The sequence below is a fragment of the Cuculus canorus genome, chromosome 9, assembly GCF_017976375.1.
Source record: "Cuculus canorus isolate bCucCan1 chromosome 9, bCucCan1.pri, whole genome shotgun sequence".
NCBI lineage: Eukaryota > Metazoa > Chordata > Aves > Cuculiformes > Cuculidae > Cuculus > Cuculus canorus.
In genome coordinates, this window is record NC_071409.1 from 13,606,216 (window position 1) to 13,627,912 (window position 21,697).

General features: G+C 49.0%; 2 protein-coding genes and 1 long non-coding RNA gene across 13 annotated transcripts in view; 1 reads left to right on the top strand and 2 right to left on the bottom strand.

Moving 5' to 3' along the window:
* Window positions 1–3,631, top strand: part of P3H2 (prolyl 3-hydroxylase 2) — a 71,344-nt gene extending 67,713 nt beyond the window's left edge. For 3 of the 6 annotated variants that reach the window (XM_054074456.1, XM_054074459.1, XM_054074457.1), the window contains 2 exons: window positions 317–457; window positions 1,511–3,626. In XM_054074456.1, the coding sequence (XP_053930431.1) occupies window positions 317–457; window positions 1,511–1,603 (234 nt within the window). In that variant the 3' untranslated portion in view covers window positions 1,604–3,626. Of the gene's footprint in view, window positions 1–151; window positions 458–1,510 lie in introns of those variants that run through there. The other 3 variants (XR_008451250.1, XM_054074454.1, XM_054074455.1) reach the window with 3 other exon arrangements.
* A 253-nt stretch (window positions 3,632–3,884) lies between these two features.
* On the bottom strand, window positions 3,885–10,287 carry LOC128853025 (uncharacterized). The gene is made up of 3 exons (XR_008451251.1): window positions 10,187–10,287; window positions 8,701–8,763; window positions 3,885–4,015 (listed from the first exon to the last, which is right to left on the bottom strand). It is a non-coding gene; the product is annotated as an uncharacterized LOC128853025 (long non-coding RNA).
* A 7,719-nt stretch (window positions 10,288–18,006) lies between these two features.
* Window positions 18,007–21,697, bottom strand: part of TP63 (tumor protein p63) — a 253,148-nt gene continuing 249,457 nt past the window's right edge. For 5 of the 6 annotated variants that reach the window (XM_009565617.2, XM_054074422.1, XM_054074424.1 and 2 more), the window contains one exon: window positions 18,007–21,033. In XM_009565617.2, coding sequence (XP_009563912.1) covers window positions 20,737–21,033 — 297 coding nt within the window. In that variant the 3' untranslated portion in view covers window positions 18,007–20,736. The remainder of the gene's footprint in view (window positions 21,034–21,697) is intronic. The other variant, XM_054074425.1, reaches the window with a different exon arrangement.

Genomic DNA, 21,697 nt, shown 5'->3' on the forward strand with positions numbered 1-21,697 from the left:
ACGTCCCTAGAGATCTGCTATGGCCCTGTTTTGCTGAAGGTAGTCACCTGCAGGCTTTGCAAGGACTCCATGGCACTTTCTCCTTTTCCATGATGTCTGTGCAGCAAGACCAAGCCTCACACCTCCGTGTTTATCCCGCACATTTTTACAGCTGTGTCCAGAGCTGTGCATGTCCTCCAGAGCAGCTCACTGGATCCTGAGGCAATGCAGAGAGATCAGTAAGATGCCAGGCCCTTGCCCATGGTGAGTCCAGACATGGCTAGTGCGTGCAGCCATGCTGCTCCTTGCCACCTTGGTGTTGCCTATTTTCCCACAGGCTTCCATCAAGCCCAAGTGCGGGCGAATGATCAGCTTCTCGTCAGGCGGTGAGAACCCCCATGGAGTGAAGGCGGTTACCAAAGGCCAGCGGTGTGCTGTGGCTCTCTGGTTCACCTTGGACCCGCTTTACAGAGAGCTGGTGAGTCCCCCCATTGTGATGTGAGGGGAGCTGGAGGTATCCAGTATCCTGGAGGAACCTAGACCAACCTCAGCCTGCAGTCCAAGCACATCTATTTTTCCCCATCACCCCATCACACCCCCAGCATTCCCATCTGCTGTGCCGTGAGGACATGAGCTGGTGGTTTTCCCTGCCAGCCATGCTCCTGGGCACCAATCACTCTGGAACCTTGGGTTGCAGGGTTGGGCTAGATTGCCGAGTGGGGAGGCAGGAGGGCTCTGTGCAGGGCTGAGCTGACCATTTCTGACACCTAGTGGCAACAAACTGATGCACGGGGAAGCCCTCCACAACCACCTGTAGCTCAGAGGCCAGAATGATGTGCGGCTGCTGCCAGGTCCTCAAAGGCGGTTTGGCAGCCTGAAGTCCATGGGTCTGGGCACCCAGATGCCTTGGAAGAGCTGGGCTGTGGTGCCTTTCACTAGGCAACCTGCAGAGTCCGTTTTAAAAGCCTGCTGTGTCCGTCCCTGCCTCCCTTCAATAGCAATTCTGGTCTAAAAGAATAGGAGATGAAAGACCAAGCAAAACTAAATGCAGGGAGAGAGTGAAACCCTCATGCCTCTGCCTTGTGAAGCAGATGGTCTGTAAGGTTTTGTGAGTAGCTTATTTTCCCTTTACTGTCTCTCTGCTTTTTGGCACTGACGTTCCTCCATGCTTGGTGCATGTGTGGAGGGACATCAGCCCTACCCTGGGAGCTGGAAATACAAATCAAGCTAGGGGGACAGGGAGAGGGTACACTGTGGCAGTAGTGGCCAGTGGAGTGTAATAAGGGAAAAGCAATACATCATCTCTGCACCACTCATTGCAGCCTGGAGAGAGGATAGAATTAGATACTGAGGTACAAAGTGTTTTTATTTTGCCCAGCAAATCCCCAGGCTATCCCGTATCCTCTCAGCTACACTGCTAGTGCCTGTATGAACTGCTTGCTCTGGGTGCTCCCAGCTGAGCCACACTGAACAAGCTGAGACCAGGCACTGAAGCTCTGCTCTTACTGTTTCTTCCTTTTCCCTGTTGTAGGAGCGAATCCAGGCAGATGAAGTGATTGCAATGTTGGACCAGGAACATCTAGGACCCAGTGAAATGAACATCAACCCAAAGGACGAGCTATGAGCTAGGCCAAAGACTTTTTCTATTAAATATTTATTTAATATTGTTAATCTTATTAGAACCCTTCTATTTTTGTACAAAGCTGCTGTATAAATTAACAGGTTAATATGATTGTGGAGTTTGTGTTTAGCACAGCTCTTGCTGGAACCCCCTCATCTCTGTGACAGCAATCTCTCTGGGATTCCCTGTCCTTCCCTAGCACTTTTCAGGATTTATTCAGGCCCACTGTACCCTTTTGGAGAGTCTTCTTTTTACTTCCTCAGCCAGAAATAGCTGCTGCCTCTGCTAGAAAAACGTCTCAGGTATGAAAATAGACCAATCTGCCTGCCCCTGCTAAATTCTGACTGAAGACCTGGCAGTGCTGCCCCGGAGCAAACTGGAGTACAAGTCAGTTATTTCCATTTTGGTGCCTTTCATCATTTGAAATACACTTTTTTAGGGGAAAAAAAGCAAAGTAAAACCCAGGTTCTAGCAAAATGCATATCTCTCTGTATTCATGCAAAGTTGGCATTTGAGCATTAATTCTGAGCACAGAGGCATGAGCTGAGCACAGGCTAGAAGGGGTTTACTTTGCAGCTTACTCTGGTGAAATAGGTTCTGTCACTCATGTTCATTTCCTGCTCTTGCTAATAGCCTGAGATGCTTGAAAGCTACTGGTTTTACATCACATCTTTTGAGCTTCCAGCCCAGTGCTGCTGCTGGTAAAAGTCAGGGTTAGAAGTCATTTGCAGGGCCATGTTGGAAACTAGCTGAAAGGCTCAGAGATGTTCCAGTGCCATGGTGTTGGGTGGTCATGGCATGGCTTTGCACTCTGGATATCCTGGCTGCATCCTCCCATTCTGGCAGTGGAAAAACAGATGTCCATGGTGTGGTAGCTTCTATTTCTCAGAGTATTTCTGACCCAGTCTGAGGGTGTTGCAATGAAAGCACATGCTGCTTATTACCAGAGATTTACTATGCCAGTAACTGCTGCTAAGCTAGCAAATCATTCCTCTCCCACCATCAAATTAACTCCTGTGTGTGGGATCAGAGCAGCCCCTACCTCAGTCAGAACAAACACTGGAGTCACAGAACTGCTCACATACCCAGCCATAGGGACAGCTTTTATTTTGACCCAAGAGTTTCTGCTGCTGCTAGAAAGCAGTTTCTAAAGGGCAGGTTGTAGCAATCTTTACTGTTGAATTTACTCTAAGGCTGCTGTCTCTTTAGAAAGCACTATAGGGATCTTGGCATCCCTGAGCAGCTTTACTCAGCTCCCTGCTGCACTGACACTATCTTAGTCCTTTTCTTTTCCCCTCTGCCAGCTTTGGCATTTCCAAGACTTAAAATCTGCAACAGGGAATTGTCTTTTCTCTTGTCTCTGGGCAAGACAAAGGCGAACTCAGTGCATCTGGAAAAACAACTGCCCATACTGTGAAGTGGGCAACATTATTGCCTAGAAAATAATGGAAGCGTCATTTGCTGCAGCTCCTCCATTGTGGAATCTGCAGGGGAAAAAGCTCTGAGCATTTCTGAGCCACCAAGGTAGCTTGTTTCTTGGAGGTTATCTCCCTTATTCATAGACTGTTGAAAAGATTCATTGTGTTGTCTCCCCAAAGAACTGCCCACAGGTCTCTGCTTTCAGCGACCCTTCCCTGGTTAAATGTCTCCTGTGTAAACGCTTAACACCTCCCCACCCCGCTCCCTTTTTAAAATAGCCAGTGGGAAAACTGGAGGGAAGAAGGGGAGGGCAGCTGGAGAGCTAAAACACCAGTTGTGTTGTCCCCCATCTGCACCATGCTACTGCATCCAAGGCTTGACTCCTACATGCTGCACCTTCAGCATGAGTTTGTGCTGCCATCCCCCTGACAACCATGTCTGCCAGAGTGTATCCTGCAGAGCTGCTCCCTCCAAGCAGCTCAGCGCAGACTCTGCTCTCCTGGGGGCTGCAGAGGTCCTACCAGCTAGTTCTCCTGTTGGGATGTGCTGGAGGGAGGACACTATTTGCTGCTGTGGTGGTTAGCCAGAGCTGTGTCTAAATCCAGGGGAAAATAAACTAAACACAACATCTGGACCTGTCTTTGTCTTTCTTTAGCCAAATATTAGAAGGGGACGCTGGGGCATGCAGTCTGTCTGATGGTGCCTCTCCCTTGGAGGTTCCCTGCCCCAGGGCCCTAATGCACATGCACATACATGATTGGTGCTGGAGAAGCACTGGAGACACTGGTGTGGACAGGATTAAGCAAAGTTGTGTGCATACATTAGCCTGTCTGTCCATCCTTTGCTCTGCATCCAGCCACCTAATAACTTCGGTACCATTGGGACACTTCAGACGATTTTGAGAGCAGAAGGAGGGTGTTGCAGCCCATATGTGCTGCTGGGGCGTGCAGCAGGCTGGGAAACAAAGCGGTGTTCTGGTTGACCATGAAACAACAGCTGTGGAGGAGAAAAGTAGAACAGCCTTAGCTGGATGCAGCATTTGAGAACTCAACTGCAACATGAAGCCAAAATCCTTGAGAAGTGGAAAGAATCAGGGCTGCCTGGGCCATGCTGCTCCTTGTGCTTCTCTGCTGCTGGGACCTCCCTACTGCCTATGCCAGGCTGGAGCCAGGAAACAGGAATGCAGTGAGTCAAAAGCCCTTTTCCTGTTTGTTTGTTTTTCCAGCTCTCTGCTCTAGCAAAGTCTAACTCAAAAGTGGATTTGTATTTTTGCTGCAACAGCAGAGGTGGTTACCAAATTTATCAGCACACTGTAGTGTTGTAGGAGCGAGTTACAGAGCTCTTTGGGACATGCACCAATATGCAATGCAGGCATTTGGGTCTGTGTATCCAAGCAGTATGGCTTGCCACAAAGGCAACTTGGCCTCTAAGAAATGCATTTTAACTGTTAAATTTGATGTGAGGGGTTGGCATCTGCCAGAGATATCAGGGTCACATCCAGAGCGCCCACAGGGCACCTGCATCCATGGAAAAAGAAAGTTAATGATAATACTGAACGTATATACTCCTTGGTCAAATACGCCTCGTGCATAGGAACAACTTCATGCACTAGCATTTTTGCTTCCTGCTACATTGGCTCATTTTTATTACACCCCTCTTGCCCTGCCAGTCTGGTAATGCTGCTTCCCAAAGCCACTGCATGAAGCTGCTCCCCAGGGAGACGGTGCCCAAAGTCACACCACTGAGAATAAAGCTGATATGCATTTCAGAGCAAGCCTCATGGCTCCCAGTCTGAGCTCCTCCAGCCAAGGGCTGGCCATCATTAGGAACCACAACATACTTATGTGTTGCCCATTTGTTATATATGCCCTGGTTCTACCACCAGGTGTCTAATTGGAGCAGTTTGGAGATGGAGATACTTGAACCATTCCTTCAAGTTCCTTGTTAACTCTGCCATCTAATATACACAGGGTGGAATTAGCAGGATTGATTTATGACAGTCAAAAGAGAAAAAAGGAAAGAACTCATAAAGGAAACATCATAGAATTGAAAAGTATTTAAAACAACAACTGAAGGGGCTCTCTGTGTGTGTGTGTGTGTCTGTCAGCAGAAAGTCTGAGGCTGAGCCTCTTAAGGCTGCAAATGCCATATGGCAAGTAGCTGATGAAAGTTTCCCTCTGGCCAAAAGCTCACCCCTGAAACCTCACCTGAAAATAAGACTTGAGAGTATTTACAACCCTCTCAATACATAGTCAAGGTTGAACTTAGAGCTCTTTATGTCCAGTGGCTACAGAGTCTAATAGAACCCAGACATGTCCATAGGCATTAGGCAGCAAGACCTTTTGAGGCATCAATTTTAAGCAACTGAGCCTCGCTGATATTGCTGCAGAGGCTTAGGGCCATGTGGACTAGTTGGCCCCCAGCAGCTCCACTGGATGGTGACTCATCCCCATTGATTCCAACCTGGGCTATGATAAACTTATAAAATACGGTATATTTGGACCTTTTGTATGTCCCCTTTATTTCCCAGGAGCTAGACTGACAGCCAAAATATACCATCTTCGATGATTCCTGGAGATTGAGTGACAAGACCTGCAAGTAGCCAGCCAGCTGAAGACCGTTTTGTGCTGTCATTCCATCCCACCCTGCTGCTATGCTCCTCTTCCCATCTCCCACCCTACTGCTTGGTCTTTGCCTCAGTGATGGACAATTTGGGTGGCATCATTCCTGTCAGCTGTCGCACCTCGGGCTGGCCAGTCCCTGTGCAAAGGTCTCCCCACCCCAGAACCACTGTGGTTGTGGGTGGGAACAGAGCCTGGATTAGTTTGTCACTTCTGGCTGCCTGCGAGCTGCAGTGACTTGGCCAGGGGATGTCAGCGGAAGAAGGAGATAGAGTTTGCACTAGGGCACTTCTCATCTCTCCTGGTTAAACCTGGGCAGAGCCAACCTGAGCACTCACAGACAGCCCAACATCTTCCCACAAAAACTCATTGAAAAAAAAAGGTTGTTTCCTCTTGTCCACACCTTTGCCCAGCCTGTGGGGAAAAAAAACCCAATCAAACCAAACCAAGAGAGCTGTCTCTCATAGTGCTGGCAGTGAGAGAAGAATGGGCTAGTCCTGCTTTGGGGAAGAACTATATAGGAAGAGGAAAGAAGCCTGTCTTTTGTTTCTGCAATTGGTCCTATGCCCACACCCCACTAAAAGAGCCACCTTTCCCTGCAGGAAATATTGCTGTTTGTCTGTGCATCAGGGTATGACCCCTGCTGGGTCCCACAACATTGTGCTGTTCTCCAGGTGTGGATGGGCACATGCGCTCTTGTGCTTCTCCTCCCACCACCCATTTCCACAGCAGACATCCAGGCCCAGAGTATAAGGTGCCTTGGTGCCAGTGGCAGCACCAGAACCAACCGAGTGTAACTGTGCATGAGGTCAGATCCTGCACCAGTGTTCACCCAGGCACAGCCCTGTCTTCACTTTGGGCCTGGGAGACCCACACAGACAGGTGAAATAGATGCCACTGAGATCAACGGGGCCCTCACATACCCATCTGCAGCACTGCAGAGTGTGCATAGGTCACTCATCTGTCCTCAGAGCATGCACTGCACCAACAAACTGCTGCCTCCATAGGTCTAGTGAATGCCACAGCCAGCCCAGAATCACTTTTATCTTATTTCAAACATGTGGTAAATGCTAGCACTGAGTTTGTTTCCTTTTCATTTAGCAAAACTTTGTTATGGAAAAAAAAAATAATTCATAAATGTCAACATATCCCAACCCCTTGGCCACCACCCAGCCCTGCCAAAAATAAGTCCAGCACTCTACAGGTACTTCAGAAAGCAAAACAGGTAACTTGGCGAGCTGCCTCGCCACCCTCACCTTGTTTCTAGGGCAAGGCAGAGAGCCACTGAGCTGAGGAGGAGCAAGGTCAGCCTTTGTCCAGGCAGCAGGCAGCATGAAAGGCCATGGCAGGGGAGTACGGGTGCAGCTGACCACAGCGCATGCCGTGGCAGGAGCAGGCGATACAAGGGGCCCCTAGGCAAATGGAACCAGGCTGGCCAGTGGACACGCTTGGCAAAGGAGCAAGTCAGCTAATGATCATTTCTAGGGGTGGTTTGGATAACGTGAAGAGCAGTTCTAGTAGGTATTTCCTGAGGCTGATCAGGGCAGGGCAGAGGGAATTAATATGAGCTCAGTTTAGCTTCTACCCCTCCTTTATTTGTAATGAGATTAACAACAGAGATGGTAGCAGCACCATCAGTCTGCTGCTGCGATTGGGTGAAACTATAAGCAGCTCCTGAGCTATCTCTTATGTGAGCCAAACAGCTCCAGCACACAGGGAAAAACACTGGAAAAAACATCCCTTTTGTCATATATCGCTTTTTTTTGCAATGCATGGACCCCTGGCTAATTTTGCAAGGATGTTTGTTGCACCTATGCAAGGCCTGCTCATGGGAAACCTAGAGCCAACTCTGAGTCTACATAGCTCTAGCAGAGAAGTCTCGGCTGGAAAACCACTGAAACAAAAGCCCTGTATTTTAACAGCCTCATGTTAGTTGCAGTAACTGGTCACACAAGTGTGTCTGTCCAGGGCAGGGGGCCCAGGTGCTGTGGGGCAACTTGGCTTCAAGCTCATTGCTGCAGGGCTCTCTGCAGTGGCTGGGCACAGACAAGGTGATCTCTGACCCGATAACCCCTTCACCACATTGTTAGTCACTGGTTGCATCGCCCAACACCAGATTGGCCATGAAAACCATCTGTGGTGATGTACATTTCTGCATGAAGACTTTTTCATGGAGTGCCATTACCATGGATGGCCAATCATCTTCGAGGGCAGATGCCGGGTCCTAAGGGGATCACAGGGGGCTCGTCCCACCAAGTGCACAGGGAAAAAACAACCCACCAGCATCTTAAAACCAGTTTGCTGCCTGTAGGCACCTTGGGGTTGTTTGTTCATCTCCTTTAATTTCAACACTTTGCGTGAGAAGCTAGGAGTTGGCATTCACCACTCTGGTGGTGCCAGCTCTGAGACTGTTTTATTTGATTTGCCGGCCAAATTGGGTGGATGGGTGGAGAATAAATTTTCCCCTTTATTTTTGTTTTCAAAAAACCCTTCTGGCCCTGGGTGAGGCAGAAGGAGCTGAGTATTTTCATGTCTATCTTCTTCATAACAGTTACCTGCCTACAGCGGCAGGGCCACAGCCCCGCTCCTCTGAGAAGAGAAGCTGGGTGCAGGATGGGCTCACTGGCTGGGTGGGGAAAGCCCTCAGCCATCTCACACATAATTTTTTTAATCTCCCCACCCCGTCTCAAACACACTGGAAACAGCTCTAGCACAAGACCATCCTTCCTTGCTTTGCACAATGGGTCAAAGGAAAATGAAGCCTTTAATGTGGGCAGCCTATGGCATTGGCTATGAGCTACTCAGCAGTCCAGGGGTTATCACTGAAAATCCTGGTCTTGTTGCTTGGCCTCATTTTACACAGCTGCAGGGAAGGGGTTTGTCACTGCGGTCCCCAGGGAATGCCCTGAGCTGTGTGTGGTTAACAACCTGAGGTGCTCTGAAGAAACACTTTCAAAATAACCATCCCCACACCAAAACATGGCCCCAACAACAACTCTTAGGGATATATGGACTTCCTCCTGAGCGTGGCTGTGCCCTGTGCTTTCCCAAGTGACTCACCTGGCCCTTGCAGCATCTCTGCAACCAAAGCAGCCCAGGAGGGGTTTCCCATCTCGCTCATGTCTATGAAGAAAAGGATGTTCACATGCATTTAACAAAAATTCAGCCATAAACAACTGATGTGCCATGTCCTCCCACACCCAGCAAACTGCCAGGTCCACTTTACCATCCACGAGCCGACAGACAGCTCATGCCCACCACCCTCCATGCTGCCACCATGCTTTCCTGGCTGCTGAAGATCATGCATCTCTCTGGAGCCACCCGTGAGGCTGCAGGGAAAGTAAACTCTGTACTCGCACCAAACCCAGGTGCTGCTGGGGGTGAGAAAGCCTGGCTGATGAGCATGCCCCCTGCCCCACTCAGTGGTCCCTTTGCAAGTCCCTCCCCTGTTTTTGCAAGCATCTGCACCTCGATATGAGGTGCTGACCCCACACTCTGCCAGTGCCCCAAAAGCAGCCTGACTGCAGGGTCTGCATGACCAGCAGCTGCTGGCACACCTGCCCACTCCTTGGTTGGTGGTACCAATCATGCTGGCTGGGGCTGCTAGCATCACCACTTGGGGGAAAATCAAGCCAAATCCACAAATCACATTTCCTCTGGGAGCATAATGAATCTTTAGCCGTTCACCTTGAGGCAGAAGATGCTACATGCCTTCTCCCCTTTCAGACTAACTACACCAAGGCAAAAGGTGAGATATGCCATATAAGGAACATTACTAAGCCTGTGAGTCCTCCACCCAGTGGGATTAGGTGGGAGCTCCAGGTGGCATGAATGCAGATGCTAACAGCCAGCCTCCTGCTCTTCTTGCTCAACCACTGGCGCCACCAGACAAAAGATAACAAATATCTCTCCTGCTCTCATGATGGGCTGAGAAGCAAAAGAAAATTTCCAGGTCAGAAGATCCTGCTGTAGCCTATGCTCTGGGCTGTGTGGAAGTGCTGCCGACTCCTCATCAGCAGTTTTCCCCAGTTGTGGACACTATGTAGTGCTGGTGTGTAGGGGAGACCCAAGTGCTGCACACCCCCCCAGATACTGCCTTGTGTTCTCCCCTGCTGCCTTCAAAGTGCATATTACTTCAAGCACTTCCATCCTTCCCAAGGGATGACACAGCTGCTGCTGATTACTTCTAAATACCTTTGAGTTTTTTTGAAAAACCTAACAGGACCCTTTGCTTTCCCCTTCCTAGACAGCTTTGCAAGTCATTAGTGGCTATGCTGCCAGACCAAGGTAGTCTGAAGGCAGCTCTGCCTTGCAGGCACACACAGGGATAAATGCACCAAAGGAATCCTCCTGTTCTAACTTTGGGAGGCAAAAAAGTGCACTGTGCTGTCTGGAAATACAGGCCAGCTCTGGGAGCATCACCCAGATCTTCTCCCTCCCTGTCATGCCTGGACACCCCAGTCAGCATTGGTCTTCTCTCACTTGCAATAAGGATGCTCACAAGAAGCTAAAGTGTCATAAATAAAATCAGATTCAGGAAATTCACCTGTATTAGTATAGATGTCTGTCTTGGGTACCTTTTTCTGCAGCCTCACTAGGTAAGGTTTGGCTGTCTCAGCTAGCTGAGGGCATTCTCAGAGGTATTCCAGATGCCCTGGCTTAACCAGGCAAGGAAGGGTTAACTGGCTTGCTCGTTGGGCACAGCATCACTATGCTGCAAACGGAGCCTGGTCCTCTGGAAGATATTAAAACACATCAAGTGCTGCAGTTTGTGCTCCATATCCTCCTAGTCAGACTATCTTCTGGCCTGCTTCTCCTGTGAAATGCCGTAGTAACTCTGTGCTGCTTCTTGGCTACAGGGACACTACTACAAAAACAACAGAAAAAAATTAAGACTCGAATTTCAGTCAGCTCCCTCTGCTCCTGAGGCCTCTCCAGACAGCAGCTGGTCACAGCCTGCATGGGACATGAAGTGCTTTTGCCTTCACCTCCTTGCCCGCCCATCTTCAGCTGACTGCTGGCATCCCTGGCAGGGCTTTCAGTCACGTCCAATTTCCTCACCTCCAAGGCAAGGCTGAAATAATCTGAGACAGCTGCTGCCCATGGCCTGACTGTAGCATACTTCCCTTAATGGTTACTTGCTCATATTTTACCCTTGGGTGAAGTGCCAGAAGGTTCAGAGCCAGGTGGAACATGTTCAGCCATCCTTTCTTTGAGGCAAGCTGAGTCACTGCTGTTAAGAGTTGTGCAAATTGAGTTTGTGTGTGGTTTTGGTGCATATGTTTTTATCGTGAGCTGTTAACCCTCAACACACAGCACAATCCCATCTGTTGATAGCTCTTAAATGCTGGCTTCCTTCTGTTCAGGTCACTAATTAAGCAGCAATAAAGGCTAGAATATAAACTATAATAGAAGTAACTGTCTGGCTACCCATCACACTTAAAGCTGGAAGAAAACCTTTCTATAGGGAGAGCAAACAGTCCTCCAGCTATGACCCTCAAAGGCAGGCAGTCACTGCCACACAGGCTGCTTCTCCGGAAAATGGGAAGCTCTGCTCAGGACTTTCATAGGATGTTGTGGGGCTGGGGCTCGGGCCAGAGCCTAAATGCCAGAAATTAAGGGACCAGCTCGCACGCACCAGCATCCAGGGCTGAGTATTCACTCAGCATGCAGGAGCTCTGCATCAGCCTTCAGGTGGTCACATACTGTCCTGGAGGAAGGGCGTTGGACTCTGCTCTGGAGTCAGGCTTCATACACATCAGCAATGCAGCGCCTTCTAGGCACCTTGTGCTGGAGGTGACCCATTAACTCTTGTTTCTATGAAAAACACTTCCATGAAAATACCCATGCTCACCCTAGGGTTGGCACTTCTCTCCAAGTCAAGTCATGGACAGCTTGACTGTGTCCTTGGAATAAGAAATCAATGGATTTATCTTGCATTTCGCCATGGTGTGTGGATAATTTCATACAATTGTGTGGCCACCCACGCCTTTAATTAATCAAGGAGTTTTTCACACTACACTGAGCAATATTTTGTTTCCTAACACCCCTGCTACAGACTACTAGGATCTGTTGTAACATTTCTTACCCAATTCCAACACTGAGGGCTACGTAGCCAAGAAGCAAATGGATCACATATGTAGAAACCTTCAGCTTTGTCTCCAGAGGCGATTTCCAAGGAATCAGAAGCTGGATTAATCAGAGGCTCACAAAGGGATTTGGGAAAGCAAAACACAACTGAGAAACAACAAGAAGAACAACAACAACAAAAAAAAAACAACAAAAAACCCAGCCAACAAAAAAAAGCAAACCAATGTCAGGGAAAAAAAAACAGGAAGAAATCAGCAGATCCCCTGGGATGCCGTTTAGGAAGCTCAGGAAACACTGCAGGAAATCAGAGGCTCTCCTAGAAAACTGGAAAACACCTTGCCAGAGTTCATTGTTCAAGGACAGAGATGAAAAATCCTTTTCAAGCAATCAAGGGGCTACACCAGCATCTCCCCTTTCAGACTTGCTCCTGGCCAGCTTCATGTTTCAGCTGCTGATGGGGGGGAAAGGAAAGTGCAGGTAAAGACTGGAGATGGCCAAGGAGGAGAGTGCTTGGAAACACTGAGACTGAATGCCGAAAAACTGAAAAGAAATACCTAACAAACTCTTGTCCACACCTGAGAGCTGAGCATTCAGCTCACAATTTTGAGTGTAAATGAGCAGTTTGGGCACCCTTCCCTCCGAGATGCCTGCAGAATATGGTGGCCCCAGCCAGAAAAACTAGGCTGGGACCTAAAGACCAAGGTAGGAGTAAGCAATGCGGACACCTTGCTGCCGAGCAGAGCCTCTGGGGGGAAAGCATGGCCTTAGCGCTCAGATCCTGCAGAAGCACTGCTCCGTGGCTGCCAGCATGGCATACTCCTCCCCACCTCCTAGCCACGGTGGGAGCCACCTTATCCAGCTCCCCAGATTCTCCTTGGAGCTGCAACCCACCTCTATGGCACAGCCCCGAGCTTGCAGTGCATGCTTACCCATTGCTGGGGGCTGCTCTCACGTTTAGCCTCCCCGGGGGCTTAACCGCATAGGGGCCCAATGAGCAGGGCAAGCTATCAAAGCACACACCAGCGAACCGAGCTGGAGCCAGCTCAGAGCTTCTGAGCCAACAACCAGCAGGGACCTCCACGGGAGAGGCCCCCTCCGCAGGCAGCACCCTGGGGAGCCGTGCAGGTGCACAGCGGGGTGCTGGCTGCCGCGGGCATGTCGGCCTGGCGGGGTGCCGGGCTCCCCACCCAGACTGGCTGAGCTGGGTGCTGCGCGGCGTGGGAGCCTGGAGCCGGCCGACAGTGCTCAGCCCAGGTGCTGCTGTGGGAGTTCCTGGCTGCAGCGTACGCTCCCTGCAAAACACATGGAGGTATGTTCTCAGCTGGAAGATGAGATGCGTATCACTCAGCAAGGAAGACATTCGCAGCCGAGGCTCTGCGTGTGTGTGCGTGTGTGCATGGAGGGAAGGTGGAGCACCTCTCATGCCCTTGGGCATGGCATAGGTAGCGCTGGGAGCCTGGGGTGCCGCTGCACACCAGTCATGGCTGTAGGGTGCTGCAGTGTGGGGTAACGACGCAGCGTTGCTTGCTCCGATGCACCTCCAGCAGCCTTCTGGGGTAGGTGAGCTTCTGCTCTGGAGCCATCCTTGGCCAAGGGTTCACCGGCTGAGGGCACGACGACTTCAAGCTTTCTGCACCCGAGAGCTGCCTGGAGTGAGAGCAGTCATCTCTCCGGGTTTGGAAGGTGACGGTTTTTAGTCTCCATTTTGTGAATTTATCATTTCTGCTGGCGTTGGTTGGCATGGGCACAACACTGGGGATTCCCTGAGCGCAAAGCAACGGGCAGGAGAGCGGCAGCAATCCCGACAGGAAGCTACAGTAGAAGTTGCTCTGAAACGCCAATAGGTCACTTCGTTATTCCACCCATACAAAGTAAAGAAGCGTTACTGGTGGGACCCAAGGGGAAAGGTGTTGAAAAAAGGCAGCTTTATAAAACCTATGCCCACGTTGTGAGCGCAGGAGCCGCTGGGGGAGCCGAGGCCGCCCCCGGCCGCCATTCGCCCTGCACACGCCTGTGCCGAGGCACGCGGGCCCAGCAGCGGCGGGGGGTGGGGGGGAACCCCAGAGCCTCCCCCGGGCCCGCGCCCTGCCTGGCGCTGCCGAGCCCGCTAGAGGGCAGCGGCTCCCCGGGCAGCGCCCCGGCCTCGGCCGGGAGAGCAGCGCTACAAATGCCCTTGACAGGACGGCCGCGAGTGGCAGGTGAGGGACTAGGAGCGCCTTGACCTCAGTGCAGCCGCATCGCCCCTTCTCTCAAATTTTAATTTTTTTTTTAATACCCGATTGTATTTGTTCCCTTTTACTTTTCCTTTCCTTTTCCTTTCCTTTTCCCTTCCCTTCCCTTCCCTTTTCCCTTCCCTTCCCTTCCCTTTTCCCTTCCCTTCCCTTTTCCCTTCCCTTCCCTCTTCCCTTCCCTTCCCTTTTCCCTTCCCTTCCCTTTTCCCTTCCCTTCCCTTTTCCCTTCCCTTCCCTTCCCTTCCCTTCCCTTCCCTTCCCTTCCCTTCCCTTCCCTTCCCTTCCCTTCCCTTCCCTTCCCTTCCCTTCCCTTCCCTTCCCTTCCCTTCCCTTCCCTTCCCTTCCCTTCCCTTCCCTTCCCTTCTCTCTTCCCTTCTCTCTTCCCTTTTCCCTTCCCTTCCACTAGACACTCATTTCGAGAGTGCTGGCAGTTAAAACAGAAGAGGAAAAGCAAGCATCATCTCTTCCCCAGGTCTGCTCATTTATTCTGTTTCAGGTTTTCCGTCCCCCCCCCCCCCCTTCAGACCTGTACCAGTTTCTTTGCCACACAGAGCCCTGTGGTCAGTTCTTTGCCGCTGGATTGCACATGGCTGTTCCATAGGAGTGTCTATCTCAGTGCAGCCACAAGCCTTAGGGACTCAGCAAAGCTGATCGCAGGGACAGAGCTTAATACTAACAAACTTCCCTTGGCCTTGATGCAGGCAATAATGAGACCACATCTTCAAGGGCATGATTCAGAGTGGGAAGCTAATATGCTCTGAATGGCTCCCCAGGGACTTCCTTGCCACTGATGATGCAGGGAGCCTAACCTTCTACCCCAGGCAGTTGGGAGAGACAGTGTAAGCATCTCCGTTGCATGCTGTAATCATTGGTATCAGCCCAGCTGCCTGTGAGTAATTGCTAGGCATGTCAGAAGGCACCCACCTCCTGTTGGAGCATGTATCCCCATCATCAGGGGAAGTGGCGTAGCCAAAAAAGCCACTGGCTGCTGTGCTTACATTGTCACTGCCAGCAAAGGGCACTGCACTACAACGGCAGTGAGAAAATCAGTGGAATGGTGCATGGAGACACTCACAAAACACTTAACCTTAGAGCTATGAGGTTCAAATCCAGTGTCCCATGGGCCTGTGTCTGATATTGCTTTGGGAGCACAGCGAGGCGCAGTACTGCTGTGACTGCAGCCATAAAGGCAAAAACATGTTGCATCAGGGTTGGGACCCTCCAGCCCTTGGCTTCAATGCTGCAGTCACATAGACCCTGCACACTGTTCCCAGAGATAACCCTCGGTGCTTGCCTGTTCCCTGGGGCTGCAGCCCCCACTTCTACCCAAAATCCTGCATCTCCTGCCCTGCCCCCACACAGCCTTTCCTTTACTCACCAGCAGTCCCAAGCATCTGACCTACTTCATGGACTCAGAGCTGGCGTGTCCTAAGAACAAAACCTGTGACATTGTACAATTGCTTACAAGGAAGTCCAAGAATTTTAACAGAACCAGATGATTCCCCCTGCCCTGTCACCCCAAAAAAGGACTTTGACCAGTTTGACCCATAGCTGCACTCACACAGCAGCAGGATAAGACTGCAACAGGCAGCCCTGCAACATTCACAGCCAGACAGAAGAGGCTGCAGAAGGGCTCTAACTTCTCTACTGAATGAAAGGCGCCTACTAATAGAAATATATACACACACACAAAACAAAGCCATATGTGGACATATAAAGAAAATGTATCAGTCTGTGGGACTCAGATCAAGAAAGCAGAGCTGTAGTAAAGAGCTACTGCCGCATACTTCTGAGTGAAATTTTAGCTCTCTAACATTAGGGAAGCAAGATAGGAGAAAGCTGCAACCTGTCCTTGTGAACAGAGCATAAAGATTAGCTTTCTTCCAGTTTAATTGACTGTCAAGACCAATGTATCCAAATATCGAGAATAATGCTCCAAAACTCCAGCCTCCACTCTTCGCTACACGCTCAGAAGGATGATTTGCTGCTGTCATGGGTCACGTAGAGCCAACATATCTCAGGACCCAGAAACCACCAGCTTGAGCCTGGCAGCCAGGCAAGGCTGTTGTGCCAAACCTGCCTGGCAGAAGCTCAGCACAGGCACAACCAGTACCCAGGTGGCCACGCTTCACGTCTGGGTAGTGGCTGTGCGCTGCCGCCCCATGGAGCAGACCATTCAGGAGCACTTTGCAGGGCTAAAGCACTGGCCTGGCCTAGCTTCTCACATCTACTGCTGTGTGAAGGTAAGTTATACATTTTAAACCTCAGCAAATCAGAGGGCCAAACATCCCAAGCTCCTGCTTGGTGCTAGGGCTGGGAATGCCCGTGTTGTTTTCCCACTGAGAAACAACTTGCAAAGAGATAGAATGGGAGTCCAGGTCCTGCAATCCTCTCACCACAGTGCAGGCAGCTGCTTTGCTGTCAGAAAGGAAGGGGTTTCTGCTAAGCCGTACAGGACAAGAAGAATGTGATGAGCAAGGCAATCTTTACTCGGACGTTTGCCAGGTTTTGGTGTGTTTGGGTAAGTTTCATTCCAGGGGACTGCTAGCTTCAGCACACTTAGAACCAACAGCACATCTTCAGAGGTCCACCCAGGCTTGCAAAACACAGCTGGAAGTTCACAACGGATCCCCGCCCTGAAAACTTCATGCCTGCATATGAAGCATCCCACTATTCAAAGAAAATTCCAAAGGGTATGGGTGGAGGGCAAAAGGGAGAGCGCCAGCTTGGGATTCCTTAATACTAAAACTTTTGCTATAAACGCAAGCAATGCAGAAGTTCTTACTCCAGCACCAAATCACAGCAGAGAGCAAACACAACCATTAGCAAACATAGCAAACATATTTCAAGCCTACCTGATAGCAGAAACTGAAATCTTATTTTACCTGGTACAATTTGCTCATCTAGATGCAAGGAGTTCATCAGCTGAAACAGCAAGTTCTTGCAGTCTTTGTAGCAGCGTTTTTCTCTTTGAGGTTTTTAACACCATATCCAAGCAACCCCTGATGGCCAGAGTGGAAGCAGGGGACTGATGCCTCTGGATGCCGATATCCAGAGGCTACTGCTTCTTTAATCCTTCAGCAAAAGGGAAACAAAATAGTGATCAGAACCAAAGGAGTCAGGCAGGCATTCCCTATCCTAACAGTAAACATGAAAACAACCCCCAGTAGAAGCCATGGCCTTTTCTTCATTTGAGATCTTTGTGGGGGGTTTTTTTGACTCTTCCCGTCCTGAGGCATCCTCCCTTAACCACATTAAGCAAAACCGGTAGAGACAGACACGGGCCCCACCACACTGAAAACAGTGATGGAGCTGCACTGTTAACGTGGTGGTCCATGTACGACCAAAGCCCCAGCTGACAGAGGCCACTCCATCATTTTCAGAACAGCCCCACTGGCTCTGAACTGCCCTTCTTAGAAATGCTTGGAAGAGGAGATGAAATGCAAAGGAAAAGGCTTTTGTAGGAGAAATGATGTACAGGGTGATGCACAAAGCCTTTGGTGTAAGTTAACTAAGGAGAACAAACCTCCCCAGGCTCCTAGAGGGATGGTGGAGGTGGCAGAGATGTCAACACAAGGCTACTTCACAAGTGTGGAGGTAGGAAAGGGCAGTACTGACCCTACCTGCTCCAAGTGCATATTCCCTCCCCGTTGCCAGTGCACACAGCAGTCGCAGCTCCATTGTGTTTAAGCAGGATGTTGAAGCAGGGCACTGCTCAGTGCCCTGCCCGGAAACAGAATAAAGAAACCTGTTGAAAGGGCAAAAAAGAGCCGTGCAAATGATGCAAAAGCCAGGAGACTTCACATTTCAGCAATAGGCTTACAGGGGCTGACCCATCCAATCTGCCAGAAGGAAGGCAATGGGTCTGCGATCACACTTTATAACACATCTTTGTGATGTGGATAGCGTGGGAATTGGAAAACTGCACACAGAGGCAAAGGTGACACTAAGCCTTCTCTGCTCAGAGAAGGAAGCATCCACAAAGTCTTCTGCTTATACCAAGAGGGCACACACGCAAGAAAAGAAGCTGTTTGGGAATCCAGTGTAAATTTCAGTTTCGCTTTTATTTTCATTGACTTCAACAACAAGAAGTTCCAAAACACACACAGGTCCTGGTGCAGGCAACACTTATTGCTACAAGCATTGGCAGGTTCTCAGCTCAATTAATCCATACACTCTGATGTATCAAAACAAAACAAAACAAAAAATCACAGGATTACAGGGGAGGGTAAAAGCTACAGCAGTTCAAACTCACTTGAAGGTTCCAGTCATATAGAAGTAGGTTCCATAGTGGTGATACAGTAGAAAAGAGATTTTCACAGCATATATTTGAATCATTTGTGATGCAGCAGAAAAGCTCTATCTCGCTTACGAGCTGAAGAGCAAATACTGCAGTTCTTGTGCCCAGACTGTGGGGACAGCATTAACTGCATTAAACTTTGTAGTTAGAAGCTTCCTAGGTCCTAAAATGATGAAATTTTTGCATCAATATTTGTACAGTACTAAAGCCACTCAGAAGGATTACACAATGGAGATGCAAAACCTTGGAGGCGAGAAGGGCAAACCAAATTCACCTCTAGGAATTTACAAAGTACAGGCACTAACACTTTCCCCAGACTAACACTGCCCCACTGAATTAATTCTTGCATCGAACCAAGAGCAGGATGACTTGCTTCTTTTGTAGCACGTAGAAGAAAAAAAAAAAAAGGACAGTAAGTTTTCACACTGAGCATGTTAAATACTTTGAAATCTAGGACGCTGCTCTTTGATCAGTTACAAAATAAAATGATAAAACAGGTTTTCAGTACCTGCCCCCTCCCCCCTCAACTGCAAAGTAACACAGGAATCTCAGTATGAAAAATACAAATATATTTGTCCAGTGTCATTTGTTACAAGGTATACCGTGGCGCTCTGCATAAAAATAATAATTAAAAAAAAAAACCCAGAAAAACAAACATTTCACTGTGGTTCTGTCTGACCCAGTAGCCCAAGAAGAAATAAAAATTGTTGTGGTATGTCATAAGAAAAAATTACACATACAAAAAATACTTATTTACACACACTTTACAGAGTAACCATCTTGCATTACCATTTAGAGCTATCCAAAACAGGCTTGCATAGTTTTGGACAGTTCAAAGGCACTCTTTGAATGCAAAATGACCTGGCACAACAGACAGATGGAGGAAGATGCTAACAACATTGGATTTAAATGAAATATGCAACACAAAGCAGGGACCAGAAGACAGCCACTGCATTGAAAGTGGATTATTTGGTTGCAGCAACGTAGGATGTCACATCAAGTTGCTTTTTGCATCTTTTCCCAACCAAAAAATGTCAGGCTTACTGTTAAGAAGAGCAAGGCAACTTAAAAGCAGCTGTGCTGAGCCCAGCTCCTCTGTTTAGAGATATTTTGTACAGGTTGGAGTCTCAGTACCTTGGTCAATATAAATGTGGAAACAGGCACTCTAGTTAGTTACTTGTCCACAGGATCACTGGCAGTCAGAGGAAACGCCTCAGAGCACAGCTGCTGTCAAACCAATAAAGAAAAAAAAAAAAACAGAGAAAAATCAATTTCTCACGTAAACATGACTTTTTGCAGTAGCAACACTCATATTACCAGGAACTGGTCCTTGTTCCAAGGCAGCTGGAAATTTCTCTTTCTACTCTCTACTTCTGGCTGCTCATCACTTAGTCTATAGTCACCAGCAACAAATGACAACAGGCTCCAGCTTATTACAGATATATCTAAAGACAGTTCCACTTTACTTGGTGGGAAACCAATCTAGCATGGTCTAAATAAAATATTGTCTGGATTTAGGGTAGCTGAAGCCCTACAAATCGGTGTGCAGCTCTCAGTTGGTACTCTGTTCAACTGGAGCCTAGGCAGGCAATCCTTACGCTAAACTATCCAGGCTGCATATGTGGAAAAGCCCAATTCTCTAGCTTAAATGTTAGCAGTAGCACAGAATGGCTAAAGGCTGGGTAGTGGACAGAAGTCAAGAGTGACCAATGGTTGTATTTGTGTTTCTATCCTGAAACAAGCAAACCAGGACATACACATGAATGTAAATTCAAAATGAGAAGAGACAGGAGGTTTGTGTTTTCCAAGAGAAGGTGAAGGAAAAGGAAAAAGTAGGTTGCAGGTGGCCATAAGCATTGGCCTGCCCAGCAAAGTGCATGTGCTGTTTCTGCTGGAGAATATTACACATGAACAGAGCACACAGCTCTGTGGGAAGAGGCTGTTTAAGGTCATCCTTCAGCAGACCGATTCCCATTTATTTTTTTGGATGAGCTACCAGTTCAAGATTTGGTGGCTTTAGGCTCATTGCCTTTGGTTTTTGGGTTGGCTGGAGGTTTGGCTTTTTGAAAGTTTATTTTAACCTTCCTGCTTTTCAAAGCAGGATCACTGGATGAGAGAAACAAGTTTGTAGATCAGGACAACCACAAGCTGTATGAGGATTCAAAAGTCAAGAAAAGAAGCCCTCTCCCCAAAGGAAAATACGAAACAAGAACAATGCCTTCTAAAGAAGGTTAATGGCTTTCAAGGAAATACCACCCGCCTTCCCCCTTCACTCAGCTCTTCCCCTTGGAAGAGGAGGAGTGGAGGTCGCAGTCTAGGATCATGACCTATACAGCATCAAGGGCATAACTAGCAAGAGTGAGCAAAAGGACTCCCTCTGCCCTTTGTCCAGGAGTGTAGTATCAAGCAGAAGGAAGACAAATGAAGGGCTGAGCAGTTTATGGCCGAGGCGGGGTGGAGTGGGGTCTTTGGAGCTCACTCCCCTTCCTCCTTGATGCGTTGCTGTTTGTTGCGCCGGGCATCCATATCAAAGTTGAAGTCATTCCACTCATCACGGGGTGGGAAGGAAATGGTCTGCCGGAGCGTGAAGCGGACTGCGTCAATGACTCGCTCGCCTCGGGTTTCACTGGAGCCCACGCTGACAGTGGAGGCGCCGCTGGGGGTGCGCAGGAGGTGGGGAGGGGAAGAGAAATCATGAAGCTGCCGGTGGTCCAGGATGCCCTTCCAGATGGCATGGCGGAATTGCTCTGGGATCTTGAGGCTCACCAGATCCTGCAAGGCAAGGTGGAGGGCTTAACAGCGCAATCGCTGGACAAGCTGGGCTTCAGGAGTAGAAGCAGCCTCTGGGGACCCTGCAAATGCCTATTAAAGCTGCTAAAATCCAGGTGGCCATGAAACACTGTAGAAGACAAACCACTAATCTTGATGGCGGTGGTTCACTTCTGAACAATCACACATAGCCATGAGACAGCAAGGACTAATGATACAATATCTCCTTTGAAGTCAGGCAAAACATATTCATGCATAAGGTATGGTGACCTAAAGCTAGGTGTTTAACTGGACTGCAAGGCCTCCAAGACAACCTCAGAAAATCTGTTTGTTGTCTGTGGTGGGGGATGCTGGGCTGCATAAGATCAATGGCTTTGAAAACTTGTGTGCTTATGTCAAAGCCTGAAAAGGATTTTAGAATGCCAATTTAAGCTCCAGTATTCAAAGCTCTGGGTCTGACTCTATAAGAACTGCCCAAATTACTTGAACTTAACCAAAATGCATGAACAGACACAACCTTTGGAATCTTTGACTCTGAGGCCTCATTTTCTCTGGTACAGTACCTGAGGTACATTACACCTAAACTCTGGGAAATGCAATATAGGCTTCTGAAAAAATCAGCAACCAGCTTTGGTTAGCTTGGGTCAGCTTTTCTAGTTAGAACAGT